The sequence below is a fragment of the Athene cunicularia genome (genome assembly GCF_003259725.1).
Source record: "Athene cunicularia isolate RWA chromosome 1 unlocalized genomic scaffold, athCun1 chr1_part1, whole genome shotgun sequence".
Lineage (NCBI taxonomy): Eukaryota > Metazoa > Chordata > Aves > Strigiformes > Strigidae > Athene > Athene cunicularia.
The window spans coordinates 68,626,759-68,645,770 of NW_020799091.1; the positions used below are offsets into that span (position 1 = coordinate 68,626,759).

The 19,012-nt window shown below is 39.7% G+C and overlaps 1 protein-coding gene across 1 annotated transcript in view; it reads left to right on the plus strand.

Annotated features, from left to right (window-relative positions):
* The first annotated feature begins 1,687 nt into the window (after positions 1-1,687).
* The window catches only part of AFF3 (AF4/FMR2 family member 3), a 291,116-nt gene continuing 273,791 nt past the window's right edge, over positions 1,688-19,012 (plus strand). Inside the window, exons 1-4 of the mRNA XM_026845932.1 lie at positions 1,688-1,819; positions 2,292-2,374; positions 9,344-9,464; positions 14,702-15,502. Coding sequence (XP_026701733.1) covers positions 1,688-1,819; positions 2,292-2,374; positions 9,344-9,464; positions 14,702-15,502 — 1,137 coding nt within the window. The remainder of the gene's footprint in view (positions 1,820-2,291; positions 2,375-9,343; positions 9,465-14,701; positions 15,503-19,012) is intronic.

The following is a 19,012-nucleotide window of genomic DNA, read 5'->3' on the forward strand; positions in this document are numbered from 1 at the left end:
CATGTAAACATGCTAACATACATCTGATTAAAACTCAGTTCAGCCTTATCTATATATGCAGTGATGGTTCCTCTGTAATATATAAAATGCTGTAATAAGGTCTCTATCTATCTATAAAATATGAAAGAAAGATAAATTAAAGCAAGGTATCTCAAAACATATTGATTCTATTTCTGCAGAAACCAAACTCAGTGACTGTCCGCTGAAGATCCCAAGAAGTGATTTTCTGCAAATACATAAAATCTGATGACTTACACACTGACTTGTTCATAATTTTTTTCCACACTGGGGCTGTTGTGTGGTTTCCATAATGCTGTAAATCATGATTAAACACATAAAAAAGATTGTCGCCCAAGTTCCATTTTAAGCCAAGTGAAACATAATACAATATAAAATTTACATCATTTTCTTGATTAACCCTGATGAACCTTCAGTCATTATCCATTATAGTAAGAGCAAATTGGAAATGTTACTTTGTTCATAAAACATGTATAGACGTTTTCATGACTCATAGATTTGATGGTTACTAACAGCTGACACATTCATAATGAAATACTGTACTTTGGCTATCTGTGAAAGTATGCTACCACATAAGGCATCAGTCCTGTGTCCTGTACTGCAGCGCTGTATTTTGCTGCCCTTTGGACATCAGAGAATTTTGAATGTTGAGGTAGAATCAAGTGCATGGAATATAAATACAGGCAAGAGTTTTCAGAACCTTTACATTTACGTACTGAATCTCTATGTGTCTTTCACTCATGTTTCACAGGGGTTTTTAGCAGCACAAGAGCATTTAACAAATTAAAACTACTCCTCTCTGTCATCCGTAGAAGTCTGTAAAGTTTTTCTCCTTTTGCTGCTGTGCCAGGAATATTTTCTAATAGACACTGCTGTTATCTCTGTAGCGGTAAAGTGCTCTTAGATCTGGCCTTAATGATTCATTACAATCTTGGCTTTTGCTACTTTAAGTCAAGTTGCACCACGGTGAATTGCATGATAACATTTTTCTACCAGTTACAGGGCTTTCAGTTTTTGTGTGCTATGTGAAGTATACCTTGGTGTACTTCTCAGTCCTACAATTAGCTGTGGTAGATGGATCACTGTTCAGAGCCCCATGGAAAGAAAAGGCGATTTAAGTTGCTAGAGAAAAATGGGAGCAAGGAGGTGTTTATTTTCTGAAAAATACCTTTTTTTCAAGAAAAAGATCGTAGGAGCAAAACATAATTTTTCACAATTTTCATGATACTTGTTTTCTTTTTTTTTACTACTGAAACTAGCCTTGAAGATGTTTATTGACTGAAATCCAGTTTTCAGCAAGCACATCAATAAGCTCAACAAACATTTTGAATAAAGTATTAAACACTTGCTGCAAAATGTCAAATAGATTTTAGAAGGCCAGATTTTTTTCATTACATTTAACATGCTCGGAACACCCCTAGAAATCATGCAATGATAGGGATAGGAGTAAATACAGTTTATTGCAACATTCAGTCTGTAAACTCTTCAGGATATGCAGCAGAACTTTATGAATAGTTTGCCTTTGTGTGCACATCCTCTACAGAGATGAGTTGGATGGCTGATCAAAAAAAAATGCTATCATTTTTGACTAATTATGACTGTAGGGAGCCTAAGGAAGAAGTTTCAAGGGTAAAAAACGCTTGGCAAATGATGACTAGAACAGTTTCCCATGCATAAGGATGCCATGGAAGGCAGAAATCATTGTGGAGAAAAACAGACAAATGGGGCGTTGTGTCTGACATCTCTGGCAGGGAGACGATGTAAGAAGAAACTGGATCAGATACAGGCATCACCAAGTCAGGTAAGGCCTTGTGTAGCAGCCCAGGGAATTCAGCAGTGTTAGGTTAGGCAGAAAGAAAGATTCATTACTGATCTCCTCAGCTGTTGTTTTTTGAATTACAACATAAAACTAACATCAACAAAATCAAATGAAAGGGCTTCACTGTGCTTTGTCTTGTTTGAGCTCTTCAGTCTTGATTTTTTTTTTTTCCCCTCCACTTGGAAAATATGGATGAGGGTACAAAAGGAACTTTCCTCTGTTGCATCTACAGTATCTGTTTCTCGACAGCTAAGATCTCCATTTCATTTCTGGAGGTTTTAAATATCATTTTGTATTGTGGAGAAAAAGAAACACTCATTCCACGTGTAAGATTATTAATAGTGGTGATTTTGTAACTTGTGAATATACTTTCAAACAATATATTGTTAGAGCAGTGCAAAATTAAAAGTAATAGTCGTGTTCTTTCTCTAGCTTGACTTAATGTTGTTATTAGATCTTCATCCGTCTTGGTATTTTTGCCAGCAGTTTTAGGGTTATAGAAAGAGAGCATTACCACTTAATAGCAAAAAGAAAATAGTAAGGCATTATGTAGAATTACCCATTAATATTGAATGGTGAATTTCTTTATGTATACTGTAGGTATGGACTGGCAGATTTGTATAACGTGATGAAGTTATTTTTCCTGAAACCAAAACCAAGTTGGATTTATGTCTTAGCTTCTCTCACTGGGCAAAACTTCATTGAGTGAAGAAAATGTGTGTATTTTGTGTGTAGTGGAGCTGGAAGAGGTGCTCTTGTACAAGCAGATGTTGAACGAAATCAGATTTTTTTTTTAATGTTCCTTTGTTGCGATGTTTACTGCTCTGACTCAACAACCTAGATCACAGACTCTATTGCAACCCTAGATTTTCTCAATATTTCAATACTTAAAATTTCGTCAGGTTGCATGCACTTGCATTTTGTGAATGTCAGAAGTGAGTGCCTATAAGATAATAACAGCACCCACAATTAGCCTTTCCTTGGTTTCTTCCAGTTGCCCAGCGTGAGCCCTAAGAAGACCTGCCTTGAACGCTCAGATGCTGATTTTGCAGATATGATATGTATATATGCATTCGTTTGGTAGATGCAATATATCTGTCCCTGAAAATATAGCGCCTGCTTTTGGACTCAGAATTTCCAGGAAGATAATTAAAGCAATCTCGCACCTTCCAGCCCGCACCTGCCACCATGCGAGCGGCCAGCCCAGCTCAGCTCCCCCCAATCATATTCACGTTTGGACGGTAGTGTTTCATGGTTAATACAAATCATAAACAGGCTGTAAAAGCTGAAGCATCAATGAATTCTAGCTTTAAAATTGCTGGAAGCTAAAGTTTTAAAACTGATACTGCAAAGTGAAAAATGAAATTTAACCAGGCATTTTGGTGAAGGAAAAATAATTTATTGGATGTAAGATGAAAAGCTGTGAGAGTAAACATCAATCTCATCTTAGACACATGTCATTGATTGATGTTTGCTCTGTGCTGCTGCCTGGAGGTAAACTCTTTGAAATAGCAAAGTAGGTACTTTATCTGTCTGTGGATAGGAGCACAGTTTGTTAAGTTACTGCTTTTTTGAGACCCTGCTACATCTTTATGTTCAATCAAAGTGAAAACAGTAAATCAGAGTAATTGCTTTACCCCACGGCATTCCTGTTTGTAAATGGGAAAAAATACTGTAAAAATCCTCAAATTAACTTCTGCTGTTTAAGCTAGATAAAGAGTCTAAAATGTTGGTTGCAATTTAGGAAGGTATTTTATTGATTATGTCACTTGTTCATCAAAGGCAGCCCCTTTGTTATAGTTGAACTCGTAGTTCACATGTCACTAGGGAAAACATTTCATGCTCAAAAATGTAAGGTTGCCATCTCTAAGAGCTCCCCATAATCCATTAGCAATGAGTTCCCAAACAGGCGTTGTTTATACTTATCTGGAAATGGAACTGGTACCAAGAAACTCACCAGTGAAAACTATGGACACAAACAGGGAAATAGAAGACAGGCATGAAAGGATAGCACTTCCATGTTAAGCACAGTAATTCAGCAAGCAATTACCTGACTGTTATAATGAAATTGTCAGAATTAAGACTTCTCTAAAAATGTTTGGGGCTATTGCCTTTATAAGGTCTCAGGCTGGTTAGTCCTTTTGTGTTTTAAAATATTGCAGAGATACAGGAATGATAGTATGTTTAAATTCAGAATCCAATTTCCATTCTGAATTCAGTTTCATAATCGCTGTCCTGCATCGAGGTTGGACTGCTTTTTTTATTGAGTTGTGTTTTTCCCTTGAGTTACTCTATTTAGCTACTTTGGCATAAATGTGGTAATTGAGGGGAGAATTAGACCACTAAATATTTAAGAAAATGTCCTCACTTCAGCCTGAAATTTAGTATATTGACTTGTGTGCCAGATTACAATTTGTGGGGAAATGTTGAGAATAATCAGTAAACCATTATAAAATTTATTTTCTTGAAATATTACCTGTTTTTCATGGGTTTGAAGCAGTTCCAACTTTGTTCATAATTCAGAAATGACCGTGTGCTAAAATTTAATTTCAAAGATGTATGTGTTCTCACAGAAAACTTGTTCACAGGTCTAGTTTTATTCTTGAAATGCACATATCTTTTAGTCACTTATGGTGTGGGTTGTGTTTTTGAGGGGTTTTGTTTGTTTGTTTGTTTGTTTGGAACATGATCAGCTCTGTACACTCCCAGGGCATATTCAGGGACTGCACTTGGCAGCTTGGGGGTGGTATCATTTCCATGATTCTGGGAGTGGGTGTTGTGGTCTGATGGCATTTTGTATGGAGTCTCAAATGGGGAAGTTGACAAAATCTGGGAAGGAAGGTGAGCTAGGGCTGATCTTGCAAATGGGATCTAGGTCTTCCCTAGCTCACAGAAACTGTGTTTTTGCCATATTAAGAAATTGTTGCATGTTAGCGTGAAGCGTCAGCTCTGCTTTCGTTACTAATATGTCTAGACTTAAGGTTCTGAAAGTTTTGTGCAGAGTGCCACACGTAGCTGCTCAGGTGAAGGAGATCAGCCTTCTGGGTCAAAAACATTAACTGCAAATAAACAAGCTCCTGCTAAATCTATATCACAATATTTATGTGCATGGGGAGGTAGAAGGAAAGTGTGTGTGTGTAGGGGTGTTGCAAAGCCCTCACAATTCAGTGAATAACGAACTCAGTCTTTGGACTGGAAAATGATATTGGAAGGCCTGGAAAGGCAACAGCGAGATTGCAGGTTACTGCAAACTATAACAAGTTCAGTAATTGTCACCAGGTGTGTGTATATGCACAGTAACACCTTCCTCTGTTGTGCTGGTAGGGCAGCCTGAGTCACTGCCCCCTTCCTTTGCAGAAAATATAATAAACTGATGCGAGACGAGGGGAGCACTGGTGATCTTGCCCTCAATTTACCTACCTATGTCTCTTACAGCCTCAAAGATGCCAGCTGTTATGAGGATGATGATCTCATAGCAAAATAACAGTATCCTTCCTGAATCTCTCCTGGTGATGCAGCAATTTAGTGGTCTCTGTAAAGGTCAAGAAGTATTGTTAATGCACACCATACATCTGTGAAGGTGTGTAATTCCTCAGAGAAGGTGCAGTGCTTTAGTTTGTGGAAAAAGACATCTTCCTCTGAATGCAAAACTTGGGCATTCCCTAAAACTGAAGGACTGAAGAATATGTTGGTGCACTGTCTCCACCCAGTTCATCATGGAGATTAGACCTTTTTATTTGAGTTGTTCCAAGTAGTGAAGTCTGAGGAAGGTAAACTGAGTCAGAAATAGTGTGCTTAAGAACAAAAGAAAGAACAAAAAGGAGACTATTCAACACTTAAAACTTTAGGCTTTTTATATGATTGGTTTCAGCCTAGCCTGAGACTACTTAACTCTTTGGACTTTGTAGGAGATTAAATCCCGTTCCAGATATTGCTCTGCTCCTAGGATGTCCCCTAAGCTGTCTCTGTCTATTTCTAATTAAGGACTAAAGGAAGCAGTTCCTTCTGATGTCAGGAGTAGTGTGAAGAAAGCTATGAGCATTTCTCATTCCTGTGGGGAAGGTGGTGCCGCAGCTGCCCTCCCATCAGGCACCAGTGTGCCTGGGCTGTCCTCTGCAGGCTGGTCTTCTGGGGACTCACGCCTACCTAATGCATGACCAAAGTGTGGGTAACTATCAAGATAATCTTCCAAAAGTCATCGCACAAGATCGAAATTTATTAAACATCCGTACTCCGAGAAGTTTGGCAATCCTCTGGTATTCTGATCTGTAAAATACTGAAGAGTGAAATCATTCAAAGTATTCTAGAATAAGCAGAGAAGGTAGGGCTGCTGTGACTGTGGGGTGGTGATGGTGTGCTAAAGGTGCTTTGAGTCTGAGGCACTGGTATTTAGATGGAATTAACTGGTATGGCCAGTATGTTTCTTGTCTTAGGGCTGAGATAAATCAAAGTGTGTTTTTAAAGCAGTATGCTAAATTTGAGATAGTGTAATTTTTATAATACATTTATTTATATATAATTTTTGCAAGTATTTGTCTTGTTACTCATGCTTCAGTTATGTCCTTTAAGCATGAATTTGAAACAGATGCAGCATTAAAAAGCTATTTAAATTAATCCTTTTAGAGTTTTACCTCTATGAAACAAATACAAATGATAATGACTTTTGAGATGACTGTTCTTTGGTTTCCAGGACTTGCGAAACTGCTTCAACATTTTGTCCTGTACTAGCCAAACTCTTAATCAATAAAATGATGTGTGAGCATGCATATAGCACATATATGCACATACATCACCCACATAGGCACACATGCCCCACTGAGGAAAAAATCTTGAAATATTCATGAACTTGTTCTTCATGGCTTAGCTGCAGAAAAGGCACACACTGTAAATGATTAAAAAGGTACATGTACATTTGGGATTGTTTTAAATTACATTTTTTTTAAAAAAAGAAAGAAGGAAGAAAACTATTAAAAAGAATCATTTTCCATTAACTGAAGTGTTTGCAATAAAGACAATTATAGCAGTTGGCAGCATTCTCCTTGAACGAAAATAAATAAATACATTTGGTGACATACGTTCAAGGAAATGTGATTGTTGCAATGTTCATGCAAATAAGGAGCAGCCTCACAAATGCTAGAGATTTTACCATCTGGTATTACCAAAGGAATACAACTCTCAACTTGTAGCTCTTCCTAACTTGACTGCTTATAGATGGCATATTAGGCATTTTCACACATTTACTCCATTTGCATAATCATTCTGAATTATTGCAGGTTGTGCATTGCATTGCCAATGGTGAACTTCTTGTTTGGGAAGGGGGTTCAGAGATCTGACGTCTTCATCAACTATATCTCCATCAAATAAAAGAATAAAAATGTCCTCCTACTTCAGAAGTATAACACCAGTGTATTTTTAAATTTGTATGAGGCCTAGTGAAGAATGTTGCACTTGTTTACTTCCTAGAAACTGGGCAGAGAACAGTATTATAATTAATCTCAGAGGAACTGTCCATTTCTGTTTGACTGCAGGCTAGAGTCCAAATGCAGTGTCTCAAAGAGTCAGGAGGTTCTGAATGGGGAAACCTGGCTGAAGATCCTGCAACTCCAGGAAAACCCAATCCAACAACAGCTATTCAGGGTGGCAGAAAGTCTACTTTGGACACGGAGGTTGTTGTTAGGAAGTCTTTTGCCCTAACTTAACTGATGAGAGTACGCTCATATAGCATGATGTAGTAACTGAGGACCATTGCTCATGTAGCAGTAAATGACAACTGCTCTGCCTCTGGCCTTGGCAGTGTGTGCAGTGGATGATCTCCACTCATAGGGACCCCATGGGGAGGCCTTTGCTATCCCCTCCTGCCTGGAGAAAGGCATTTCCCATGCCCAAAACTCCACCCCTATGATTGTCTCCTAATTAAACTGCTTTTCCAAGAGAAGGTGTTGGTGTGAATAACATGCATTGCTCATGAAGAATACGGGATAAAACCTAAAAAACCTCAAGCACCAGTAAGTGGAATAAAAAACAGGTGGTTGTAAGCTGTCTCCAACCTGTTGCACTGAAACCCCATGTTCACAATAAATCCCCGTGTTTGAGAGCCCTGCTCAGTGTTTGGCATCTTCCCCCAGCTGCCCTCAGACCCACCAGAAGGGTACTCTGCAGTCTGGTTGGAGTTGGCAGCATTAACAAGTAAATATAAGATTTTGTGTTCGTTTAGTGACTGCTAAGGCATTGTTTTAAAATACTAATAGTGTCTAACGTATCCTATGTATGTTGAGCTCTCTCAAGTCTTGAATTAGCATCAGATAGCTGTTGGCCTTTTGACTGCCTTGCCTGAGGCATACTAGGTAATATCACGTGGGTAGCCGATGCAACATATGTTTTGCTAACTGGGAAGCTGGTTAGCAAGACAACCTTTTCCTTATTAACACATGGTGCGCTTACATGACATTAATATATATTTCTACTTTACAGATTTACAGTGCCAGAAGAAAGGCATTAGCTGAGCTAAGCAGAATAGGCAATCAGCATACTCGTCACATTGTCCTGAAATAACACCTAAACCTTATTAGACACATTGGTTTCCTTTGTGAGGAGAATAAAATGTAACAGACTGAAATGTGCAGACCTGTGTTGTTCTGTGGAAATTCCAGGAGAGGATTCTCTGGTTTATGTTGTCATGCATTAAACTAGAATTCTGGGAAAAATAAGAAAAAAAAAAAAAAAGAAAAAAAAAAGTTATTTTTTATTCTGGATGTCTGTATTGGAGCCAGACCAGTTCATTTCTAAAAATTAATCCTGTGGTGTAATGCAGTGATTTTATTCGTTCTCCAGATACACTGTAACAGCCATACATACACTATTGTGCCAGTATTCATTTATTCATGCTCTGAAGTTGTGATAGTGTCAAATCCATCAGAAAGAGGAATTGTTTCAGTAGTAGTTTCACGACTTGGCTGATTAACAGAGATCAGAAGCAGCAGCCTAACTGTGGAAACCACTACAGCATGTAGTTTTAACAGCTCTTTAGGGAGCTAGTTAATGAAAGAATCACTACAGAAACACATCCATGTGAAAAAAAGGAGCATTCTCATACAACACTCAGAGGATATGTCATAAGTGGAAATATGTTCATAATTTCTATTTACTCATAGCTGTAATTACCATCTGCCTTAAGAGTACATTCAGTCTTTGTCAAAGTTGCTTAGATATTTCCTTTGTCACATTTCAAGCAGAGAAGTTCTGCACAGACTAGATCATGCCCTGTGATTTCTGTTTTATTCTTCTGTAAGAATTTAATTATCTATTCTCTGTGTGATGAAAGCACCAGCATTCTCAGAGACCTGAGCCTCCCCAGCCTGCTTGGACTGGCATTCATCTGATTCATGTTCTTGCTTATTTTTGCCATCTGTCTGCAAACCAGAGTTCTTCACTTTTAAATTCTTGCTGGTTTATATGTTGCCCGCTAATTTTTAACTCTTAAAAAGCTATTCCTTCTTTTTGCTGCAGTGTCTATGAGCCAGATAGAAACGTGCTGCGAAGGAAAGAATGGGAAAGGAGAAATCAGGAGGCCCAGCAGGAGGATGGCACGTTTAACACGAGTTACTCCCTCTTCAGTGAACCGTACAAGGTAGATGCTTCCCAGCTGGGTGGCTCTTTGTTTATTTATTTATTCCACAGTACAGAAATGCAGCTTGCAGAAGACATTGTCCAGGTTTGAGCACCCTCCCATTAGTGCTAGCCTCACAAAATTCACAGAGAACATTTATCGTTCATTGAGAATTGGATTTTATATATATGTGTATGTGTGTATATGTGTGTGTGTATATATATATATGTGTAAGCTTATAATGTTCAACAGACATGAGAATGAAATAAACTAGAAATATCCTAACGATATTTGAGATGGAATTAAAACTAGGAGGTGAAGGTGACGGTGCCCTGTTTTGCAACACTTAGAAGAAAACAAGTGTGGGAATTGTGTGAGAAGGTCAAGTAATACAGTAAACATTATGCTCTGGCCAAGGTTACTACAATGAAATATCTTGGTGGTTTGGTTTTTTTTTCAATAAGCATTACCAACAAAATTTTTCTGCCAGACATGTTTTGTCCTCACTAAAGTAGTAACTTATGAGTCAACTCCCTGTTTTATCTCATGGTAACAGTAGTGTGATGAGGCACAACTGTCTCTCCCCACTCCCTGTTGGTAGGGTCAAGCAGGATCTTCTGCACTTTACAGAAGGCTGCAAGCCAAACCCTTGTGAACAGGATCAGAGATCAGTACCCCATAGGGGCTGCTCTGCCCCCCCAGCTAACCCCAGTGACTTTGCCTGTGTGCATCAATGCATCATGATGTATTGTCAACTGTGCCATTCCAGTAACATCCAGGTTACTGTTACAACCACCACACTGTGAAACCTTTCCCTCCACGCAGCATCACTTGTCCTTGATGCTTTGGGTGCTTTAGTGCCTCTTTCCAAGAGTCCTATTTGGGTCCTGGCACTTGGCTTCTGCACCTGATTTCCATTGTTCCGTGATTTTGCCTGTGCTCCAGGGTCAGGTTTTAGCTTGCTGTTCTTCCAGATTGTTGTTTGTTTCTAGTTCCTAATAAAAAAGAAAGATCTACCACTTCCAAACGATGTCCCTTGATAGAAGACAGCTCTGTCTGCCTTGAAGCTGACCTCCAGCTGCCCAAATTTCAGATTCATTACAAAGGCATTTAGAAACCATGGGAAATGTCTTGAACTCCTCAAGGCTCTACTTGAAAAAGTCTACTGTGAAACCAATCAAGGGCTATTCGATGGAAAAAATCCTGAAAAGCTTGAGTCAGCTGTGTCTTGGCATCTCGTGAGGACTCTGCTGCAATGGGGACTTAATAATTTTCCATTTGGTAGGTCCAAGCAAATAGACCCCTTACAAAAAGGTCCTGTCCTTTTGATGGGTCCCTGATACCATTTTGTCTGTGGTACCTAAAGCTGGTAATACCGAAGCTCAAATCAGTTATAAAAGTGGCATAGTCGGAATGGCTTCTACACTTTGATTATTACCTGTGTGCCAGTGTACTGACTGTCATGGCACAGACTCCACGTATCATGGCCACACCAGTGGTTTCTGTCTTATGATTTCTGAAGGCACCTCTGTGCAACCACAGTATAATTCCATCAACTTTAATACAAGTGGGTGAAAACCCATTGTCGTCTCCAGAAGCAGAGAGGATACTGAGTGGGTGTCCTATGGGGAGACCAGAATAATGGCTCCATACATGCTTCTTATCTTTAAACACTATGTCCCTATTTTGGGCAGGCGTATAAAGAAGGTGCTGCAGAAATGCATCCTACAGCTGGCTTTGTCAAGGAAACATGGAGAAACATAAAGCCCAGGACAGCAGTATAACTCATCCACAGCTCTGTTGGTGTGACAGTCGCAGCTGCTTGGGATGACCAAGTCATTCTGACAATATTGGACATCAAAACTTCAGCAGTGGCGTACTCTGAATGTCATGTGTACACCAGCAATGGGCCATTGCACTGTCTGAACTCATCCAAGCATTTGTGAACCTTCGGGGTGAGGATGCAGAGCTGTGGCTTGGGCTTTTTGATCTTATCATGGAGAGAGGCAGACTGCAAAAGAGGTAACCTTTCTGCAAAAGCAAAACTGAAAGACACTCATACTGTCTTTAAAGATCATGTTCAAGTTTTAGGTGTTTCCAGAGGGAAATGAAGTTACAGCAGACATTCACTGCAAGCTCTGATTAAATTCAGCATTCCTCTGCGCAGCTTGAGAAACATGAGCTAAAGCCAAAGGATTTGCCATTCAGAAGGCCATATCTGAAAATCAAAGGCAGACTGGAAATCTCTTAAATCTTATGTCCTTTCTCACCTTGACATGTATCGCTACTCCTGTAACATCAGATTTTCTGAAAAATCCTGACTCTTCGGGTTGCCCCTTATCCTGTTCAAAGTATCCATAGCAACCCTTTATGAAGGATTACGGGAAATCCAGTATCTTTCACTTAAAATGTCTTTTACAGGGGGTAAAAAGTAGGAGTTTCATGCTGGATATTTCCTGGACATAATACTTTGCCTCTTTAACCGTATCAGTATTTTTAATAAAGAAAAAAAATTCTGATGACCTTCCATAAAACCATCAGGTTTATTTTTAGAAGTGTTAAACCTTGCAGTTTTCAAATGCATGGATTCATCTTGCATTGCAGAAGAATATCAGAGCACTGTAAGTTACAAATATTTGCACAGAATGCTTTTCCTACTCATTCATTTTGTGATCATGTTTTCCTTATGTGAATGATTAAATAATTCCCACATTATTTCAGAGTAAATAATAGGATAAACTGCTACATCTAAAGCTCATAATAAGTCACCTCAGATCCCATCTTGTTCCCAAAAAGATGTAGCAGAACTCTTCTGGATGAGGTCAAAATCTTCTCACCTCAGGTTGCCCCCAGTGTATCCAGAAGGAATAAACATCACCAACCTGTTGCCAGCATGTGCCATGGTACAGGCATTAGATTGGTTCACTGCAGTTATTCTTGTGGTTATCTGGGATCTTTCAATACAAGGTGTCTCTGTGTGACCTTCACATCACATCCACTAGAAGACAATGTGCTGTCTTCTCTGGGCTGGTGATTGTCTACAGATAAACTGAGATCAGGCTTTTATTTACTTCCCATCCAAATAGAAGCAATCAGAAAGGATGAAACTCTGTTGGGGAAGTTGGACTTTCCAGGGGAAGAATTCGCACATAAATTACATTCATGGACCTAGAGGCAGCTGGGTGGAGAGCTGCCCCACAAGCTGTCTGTGCTGTAGACTTGTGGGTTTCAGGAGCCCCGTTCCACTTGGTGGTGCTTGGCAGGGAAGGAAACCTCACACCCACAGGCTAGGTGCAGGCCCAAGGGCAGATGTCCCATCCTAGAGGGAAACTGGAAACACATCACTCTACAAGGTATCTACACAAGGTTGGGGATACACTGGAAGCATAGAAGAGATCCACTGGGTAAAAGGAAAGTTTTCTGTGTCTTCTGGAAAGTAATTCTACTGGTCAAGGCAATGCCCAAGTGTAGAAGCCATTTCATTGATCCCAGGAGACACATGAGTGTATCTCCAACCTTCTTTCTTTCCAGATGTATGTGATGCTTCCCACTTCTGAGGCTTCATGAATAGTTTCTGTTTCTGTAGAACTGTCTGTGAATTAATGGTTCATATTTGTTTTCGTAGCAGGTTATTGTCCTTCTGACAACAGCAGCATATGCAGAGGGAAGATCAGGCTGTAGTGGTTGAGCGGACATTCCAAGTTTGCAAAGCAGTGTTTCAGATGCAACACTTTTGACCTTCTTCCTTCCCACTTCAATATATATTAGTGATATATATTCAACTCTGTTAGCATTATAATAAATACAAATCAGAAAGCTAGTAGTAATGTATTTTACACAGTTAAAAGGTAGTGTCCTTGAAATTTGAGGGGACAAATTTCAAGCAAGACAGGACTGCTTCTACTGTCTGACTTAGGAATGCTTCTACCGTAGTACTCTGAAGGTTAGCATGTGGCAACCACTGCAGTCATTTACAAGTCATTTTTGCTGGGCTTCAGGTTTTTTTAATAGGAAAACCTAAAAAAAGATATTCTGAACTAGGGGAGTTTCCCTTGCATTTTTGAGTCAATTTTATTTGAAGGTTTAAAAACAAAAATATCCCCAATTTTCCAGAGTAACTGATGTTGCTGCTACGTTTCATACTTTTTATATAACTTTAAGGGGGTTTTCTTCATTGCCTTTACTCCCTTCTTTGTTCTTCTTTCTGTTTTCCTCTAAAACAGAAAGTCTTGAGATGAAAGCTTAGCCTTCTGAAGCCAATGGGAGTTTTCCCATCCAGATTCCATGTCTGGAAGAGAAAAAGGAGAACATCACTGTCTTGTTACTGTCTTCCTCTGAAAACGTAAAGCAAAGAACATCACACGCCTGAATCTTGGCAGGGTTCAGAAAAATCTCTGCTGCATAAATGTTAATGATACACCCTTTTGCTTACAGTGGCTTTTTAAAGCAAGAGTTTTTGGTCTTTTCCAGTATGTTTTATTTGCTTGTTATACTTCTTTGCGGAGCTTCTGCCTTTTCAATCAGGAAGTAAATGGATGATTTTAAAGATAATGATTAATCTTAAAGGGAAGGGAGCGTGGCTGTGTTCTTCCTGCTGCACACAGCAAGCACTGAGCAATGTGAAGAATTTAGGGGGTTCTGTTCATTTTTTTTTTAAAGACGAGAGCACCCCCGAGCAAGCATCCTGTCAGAGCATTTTCAAAGAAGGGACATAATCATCTGTAGTTTTCCCATTGTCCCACGAGCTGACTTCAAGTCACCTCAGAGTGTTTGGTTGGCTTAGGCTGGTGAGTTCATTAAGTGCTTACACTAGGTTGTGTGTCTTCCCAGATACTATGTGAAAACTTAGGCAGGCAGGGAAGGAAATTGGGAATGCAGTATTTTCATTCACGGCCAAAGCAGAGCTTGCACTGGGTTATTTGAAAAGTTTTATCATGGTCAGATTTAATCCAAACCATTCTGTGTAGTTGCAATAATAAATTTTCTAGTTTCCAGGTAATATACTTTAACTACAGCATGATACCAGTGATAGATTTCTTTTTTTATATACTCTAAGGCCCTTTATAGCTTTTCCAGTTCAGGGTAGATTTAAGATGTTGACAAGTGTCTTCAGAGACAATAAGGATTTTCGATTTCATCCCTCAACACTGCTGCTGAATAAGGCACTGCTACTTCAGTAAGAATTTCAGCAGAAGCATGCAGGGAATTTTGTTTTTCTTACGTTGACTGTTGCAGAACACTAGATTTTTGTTTTGCAGACGAACAAGGGGGATGAGCTCTCAAATCGCATCCAGAATACGCTGGGCAACTATGACGAAATGAAAGACTTGTTAACTGACCGGTCAAACCAGAGCCACCTTGTTGGGGTTCCAAAACCTGGGGTTCCTCAGACATCTCTCCCCAAGGCTGATGAACATCTTACTGCAGACTCAAGACTGCCGCCTCCCCCTCCCATTTCCAGCACTACTTCTTCCACACCAGCAGCCCTACCTGCCCAGCAGAGCAAAAGTGCTGCGATGGGTTGGCAGAAGGCCGGGCACAATGCTGCTTCAGATGGCCAGCAGAGAGCGAGCAAGCACGGGCACCGGTCACTGGAGTCACACAAGGGTGACTTCAAACTGGTGAACCAAAAATCCAGTCTGGAGAAACTAAAACGCTATGCATCGAGTCCCACCTCCTCCTCCTCCTCCAACACCACCCAGCAGAGCTCACTGAGGGCCACACTAGGAGAAAACATTAACAGAGTGCAGCAGCCAGCAAAAATCAATTGCAGCTCAGAAGGAGGAGCTCAAGCACAAGAGAGGCCAGCAAAACATGGTGGTGGGCACTGCGTCCAAAATTTCCCGCCCTCTCTTGCTTCGAAGCCCAGTCTGGTTCAGCAGAAACCAACAGCTTACGTAAGGCCAATGGATGGTCAAGACCAGGCTCCTGATGAGTCTCCAAAGCTGAAGTTACCAGCTGAGACAACCAAGTCGTATAGGGGAGTGCCTTCTAACAAGCCTGATTCGGCCAGGACCAAGTCAAAGATAGCCAAGTTCAGCATTCCTAAGCAAGAAGAGGTAAGTAGTTTTATGCTTTTTATGTCATCCCCCCCTTGGAAGGATGATGGTGGCTTAGAACTGCAAATTGCATCTGTCTCTACACATTTTAATATATTAGTTTACACTTTTTTTTTTTTTTAAATAGCATTGATATACTGTATTGCAAATATTAACCTCACAGTAATGTAAAGTTATCTCAACAGTGAAATGCTCAATGCTCACTATCTGCAGGACTACAACATCTTCTACAATGGCACCAATAGCATATATTATTTTTTTTTCTTACTGTCCACATATAAAGTCTAGGTATTTTTAATTTGTATTTTTTTGCTGAGCTTGGGTATTACTTCTAATTGTTCATATTTCATTGACTTTTTTCTATTTGGCAATGATTAAATTAAGTGCTTGTGATCAGAAGTAGTTCTGCCATCCTCAATCATGTCAAAGTAGTTTCAAAAACTAAATAAATTACTTAATGTGAGATCTGTTGAATAGATGAGAATATAGCAATGAGACTCTCCTTTTAGTTCATAGTATCCGTTTCTGTTTCAAACTGATTTCTAAGATTGAGGTTTTCTTCCTAAAGCATCACCATCTGTAGAAAACCTGCCATGCTGCAAGTATGAGAACATGTCTGAAAAAGCTTCTAGACAAGATTTCTGTTATCAGCAGTAGATGTGAAAGATTTCTGCTTGGACTTATTTTACGTTCATTTATTTAACATTCCGTTTATGCCAGTAGGACACTTTGCTTTATCCTTTATACAGTCTGTGATTTTCTGTTTGAGCTGTTAGGATGAGGAGGAAATGGTTGGTTTTGGCAGAATGAAGGATGATTTTTTTTTTTTTTCCTTGGGTGTATTTAGAGGCCTATACCAATACAAAGATGGTTGTATCATCCTCTTGTGCAAATTGGTAGAGCTCCCATGACTTAAACAATTTATAGTATTTATAGGACTAAACGACTTTATTTGGCTGAATCACTGGGACTTTCTCAGTGCAGAGATAGTGATTGTTTACTCTTATTTGACGGCTGTGGTGTGTGTGTCTTGAGATGTTTTTAGTCTTAACATTTTTGTTTCTGGCATTGTTAAAGGAGAGGAAAAATCTCATTTTTGGTGGAGTTCTCTGGCCTCTTAATGGCTGTTTTTCAGAAATGGAGTTGACTGTTGTATTCCCACTTTGGTTCAGTTTGGGAAAGAAATCTCTCTGGAAGCAATTACTTCTCTCAGCTCTTTTAGGCATTATACCCCTGTGGTTTTTCTCTAAGTTAAAGTTCCATCAGTTCCAAACAACACGGAGGTGATATGTTGTTCCTGAGAAGGAGTTGTTTTATGCTCTTAAACCAGATTTGATAAGCAAATTTAGCATTCACAAACTGCTGTAATTGTGCAGATAGATCAGGTAATGGCAGATACCAATATCCATTTAGCTATTATTACCTCTTTCAGACTTGTGCTTCTATCTGCAAGTGGAAAGCATTGTTAGAATTAAAGATGCCTGTGGCAATTGTCTGGATCTTTCAAATTTTCCCCCTTTACCTGTATGCAATACTCGAAGGACTAGTTTGGAATGAAGTTTTGATAGGCAATCATTTGTTTGTCTGAAACTCTGGTTTTGCATTCCAAATTCACCTACCTCAGGAAAGAAAGCTTTCATTTGTTGTATGTAATCCATACGAGTGCATAAGGATAAATTTATACTGCAGTTTCTAGACATGTAGAAGTATTTGAGATTCCTTTAAACTAACCTGCTTAAATACTGATGGCAATGCAGGCTGTGGTAGGAGACTGGATTTTAGGGTAGCTACTAAAGTGTTCACCAACTTCTCACAGATTTTGTGGGATTCAGTATTTCTGAAACAGTATTTGATATCTGATAATATAAACATTTAGCTGAAGTTGCAGAAAGTGGACAAAAACCATTGTCTGGTAATTTAAAAAGGGGGCTAAGTGATTATAAAAAATGATGGACATATTACTCAGAATAAAACAGTAGGTACTGTAGGTGTTGTTATGGTTTGAAACAAGCTAATGAAAGTGTTTAATGTCATGTTTGGTGGGCTAAGAGTCCTGGTGATAAAAGTACCCAGTTTTTTTCCCTTTATCCTGACATTTCCTTTGTTCTAACATTTTCCATCCCAAGTGGCACAAGATGAAATTGGTAAGCCACTGGTATTGCTACAGGGAGAAGTACTGACCAAGACTGAAAGTTTTTTCAGTCAGTGTTGCCTAATCCACCCTCCCTTTAATTTTCAGTCATACTTCTTTTTATTTCAAAATGTTTTTCCATTCTCGTTATTTGTATCATGCATCTACTAGTACAGTTTTGTAATAAATTCCATGCATTTTTTAAATTTTTGCTTTTCAACTCATAAAACTTCTTTGCATCAAATGCTTACTGTCCCCCATTAGGGACAGAAGTTTTAAGCTGCTCTCAGCACAGAAAATGTCATGGTCCTGTGAACATTTGTGGGTAAAATGAGGCCTCTCTTGTTCAGGGTGGAGCTAAAGGTGATGGCCAGGAAAGACCTTGTGTTGCTAGTGGCCATGGGATAACCAGGAGAGTAAAGAAGCTGTATAGGATGGTCATGAAGGAAAGCAAACTGACAAAGAGGTTAGAACAGTGTCTGGGAAACTATATGGAAACAGAAATGAGAGTGGCAGAAAGCTGCCTAAGAGCAGCCATGAAAACAGGCGAAGCAGGAGAGGGGCAGAGAGCTTGGGGATAGGGTATCTGGAGTGCAGGTGGTGGAACGAAGCTTGGTGTCTGCTGAAATAATAGGTGTGTAGCTGAGATGGGCTGGGTAAGGCAGTTAGTGTGCTCTGTGTACTTAACGCAGGAAACACTATGAGGGTCATGGTCAGTTTGTTGTACACCAGGACCCTCAGCTCCTTCTCAGCAGAGCCTGTACTGCTGCTGGGATTATTCCTTCCTTTTTCAGAATTTTACATTTTACATTACTGAACTTCCTGAGATTCCTGTCAGTCCATTTGTCCAGCCTGTCGAGGTGCCTCTGGATGGCAGCATGACCTGCTGGTCCCACGCCTCCCAGTTTTGTATCTTGTCCAAACTTGCCGAGGGTGTGCTCTGCCCCATCACCTAGATCATTAACGAAGATATTAAACAGTATTGGTCCCAGTATTGACTGTGGGGGTACGCCACTAGTGACTGACCTCCAACAGGACTTTGTGCCACTGATCACACCCTCTGAACCACTTTTATAGCCTTTGCTTTCTGTCTGCAGGCCTAATTTTGCAATTACATTATTTTTTTTCTACTTTTATCTCTTAATACGTGTTTATAGTGATACCACGGTCCAAAGCCTACACGTTTCAACTTGACCTAGACAAGTTCTGCAGCTGCTTAACTGAACTGAAAAATGAACTGAAGGATGCTGTGAGGGAAAAAGATGCAAGTAGGGAAGCAAGATGTGAGTGCAGGGTGTAGATGTGAGATAAAAGATGAGACTCAAAGGAGGAAAAATTGGGGGCCAGAGGAGAAGCTGCCTAGCCTGACAAAGTTGAGA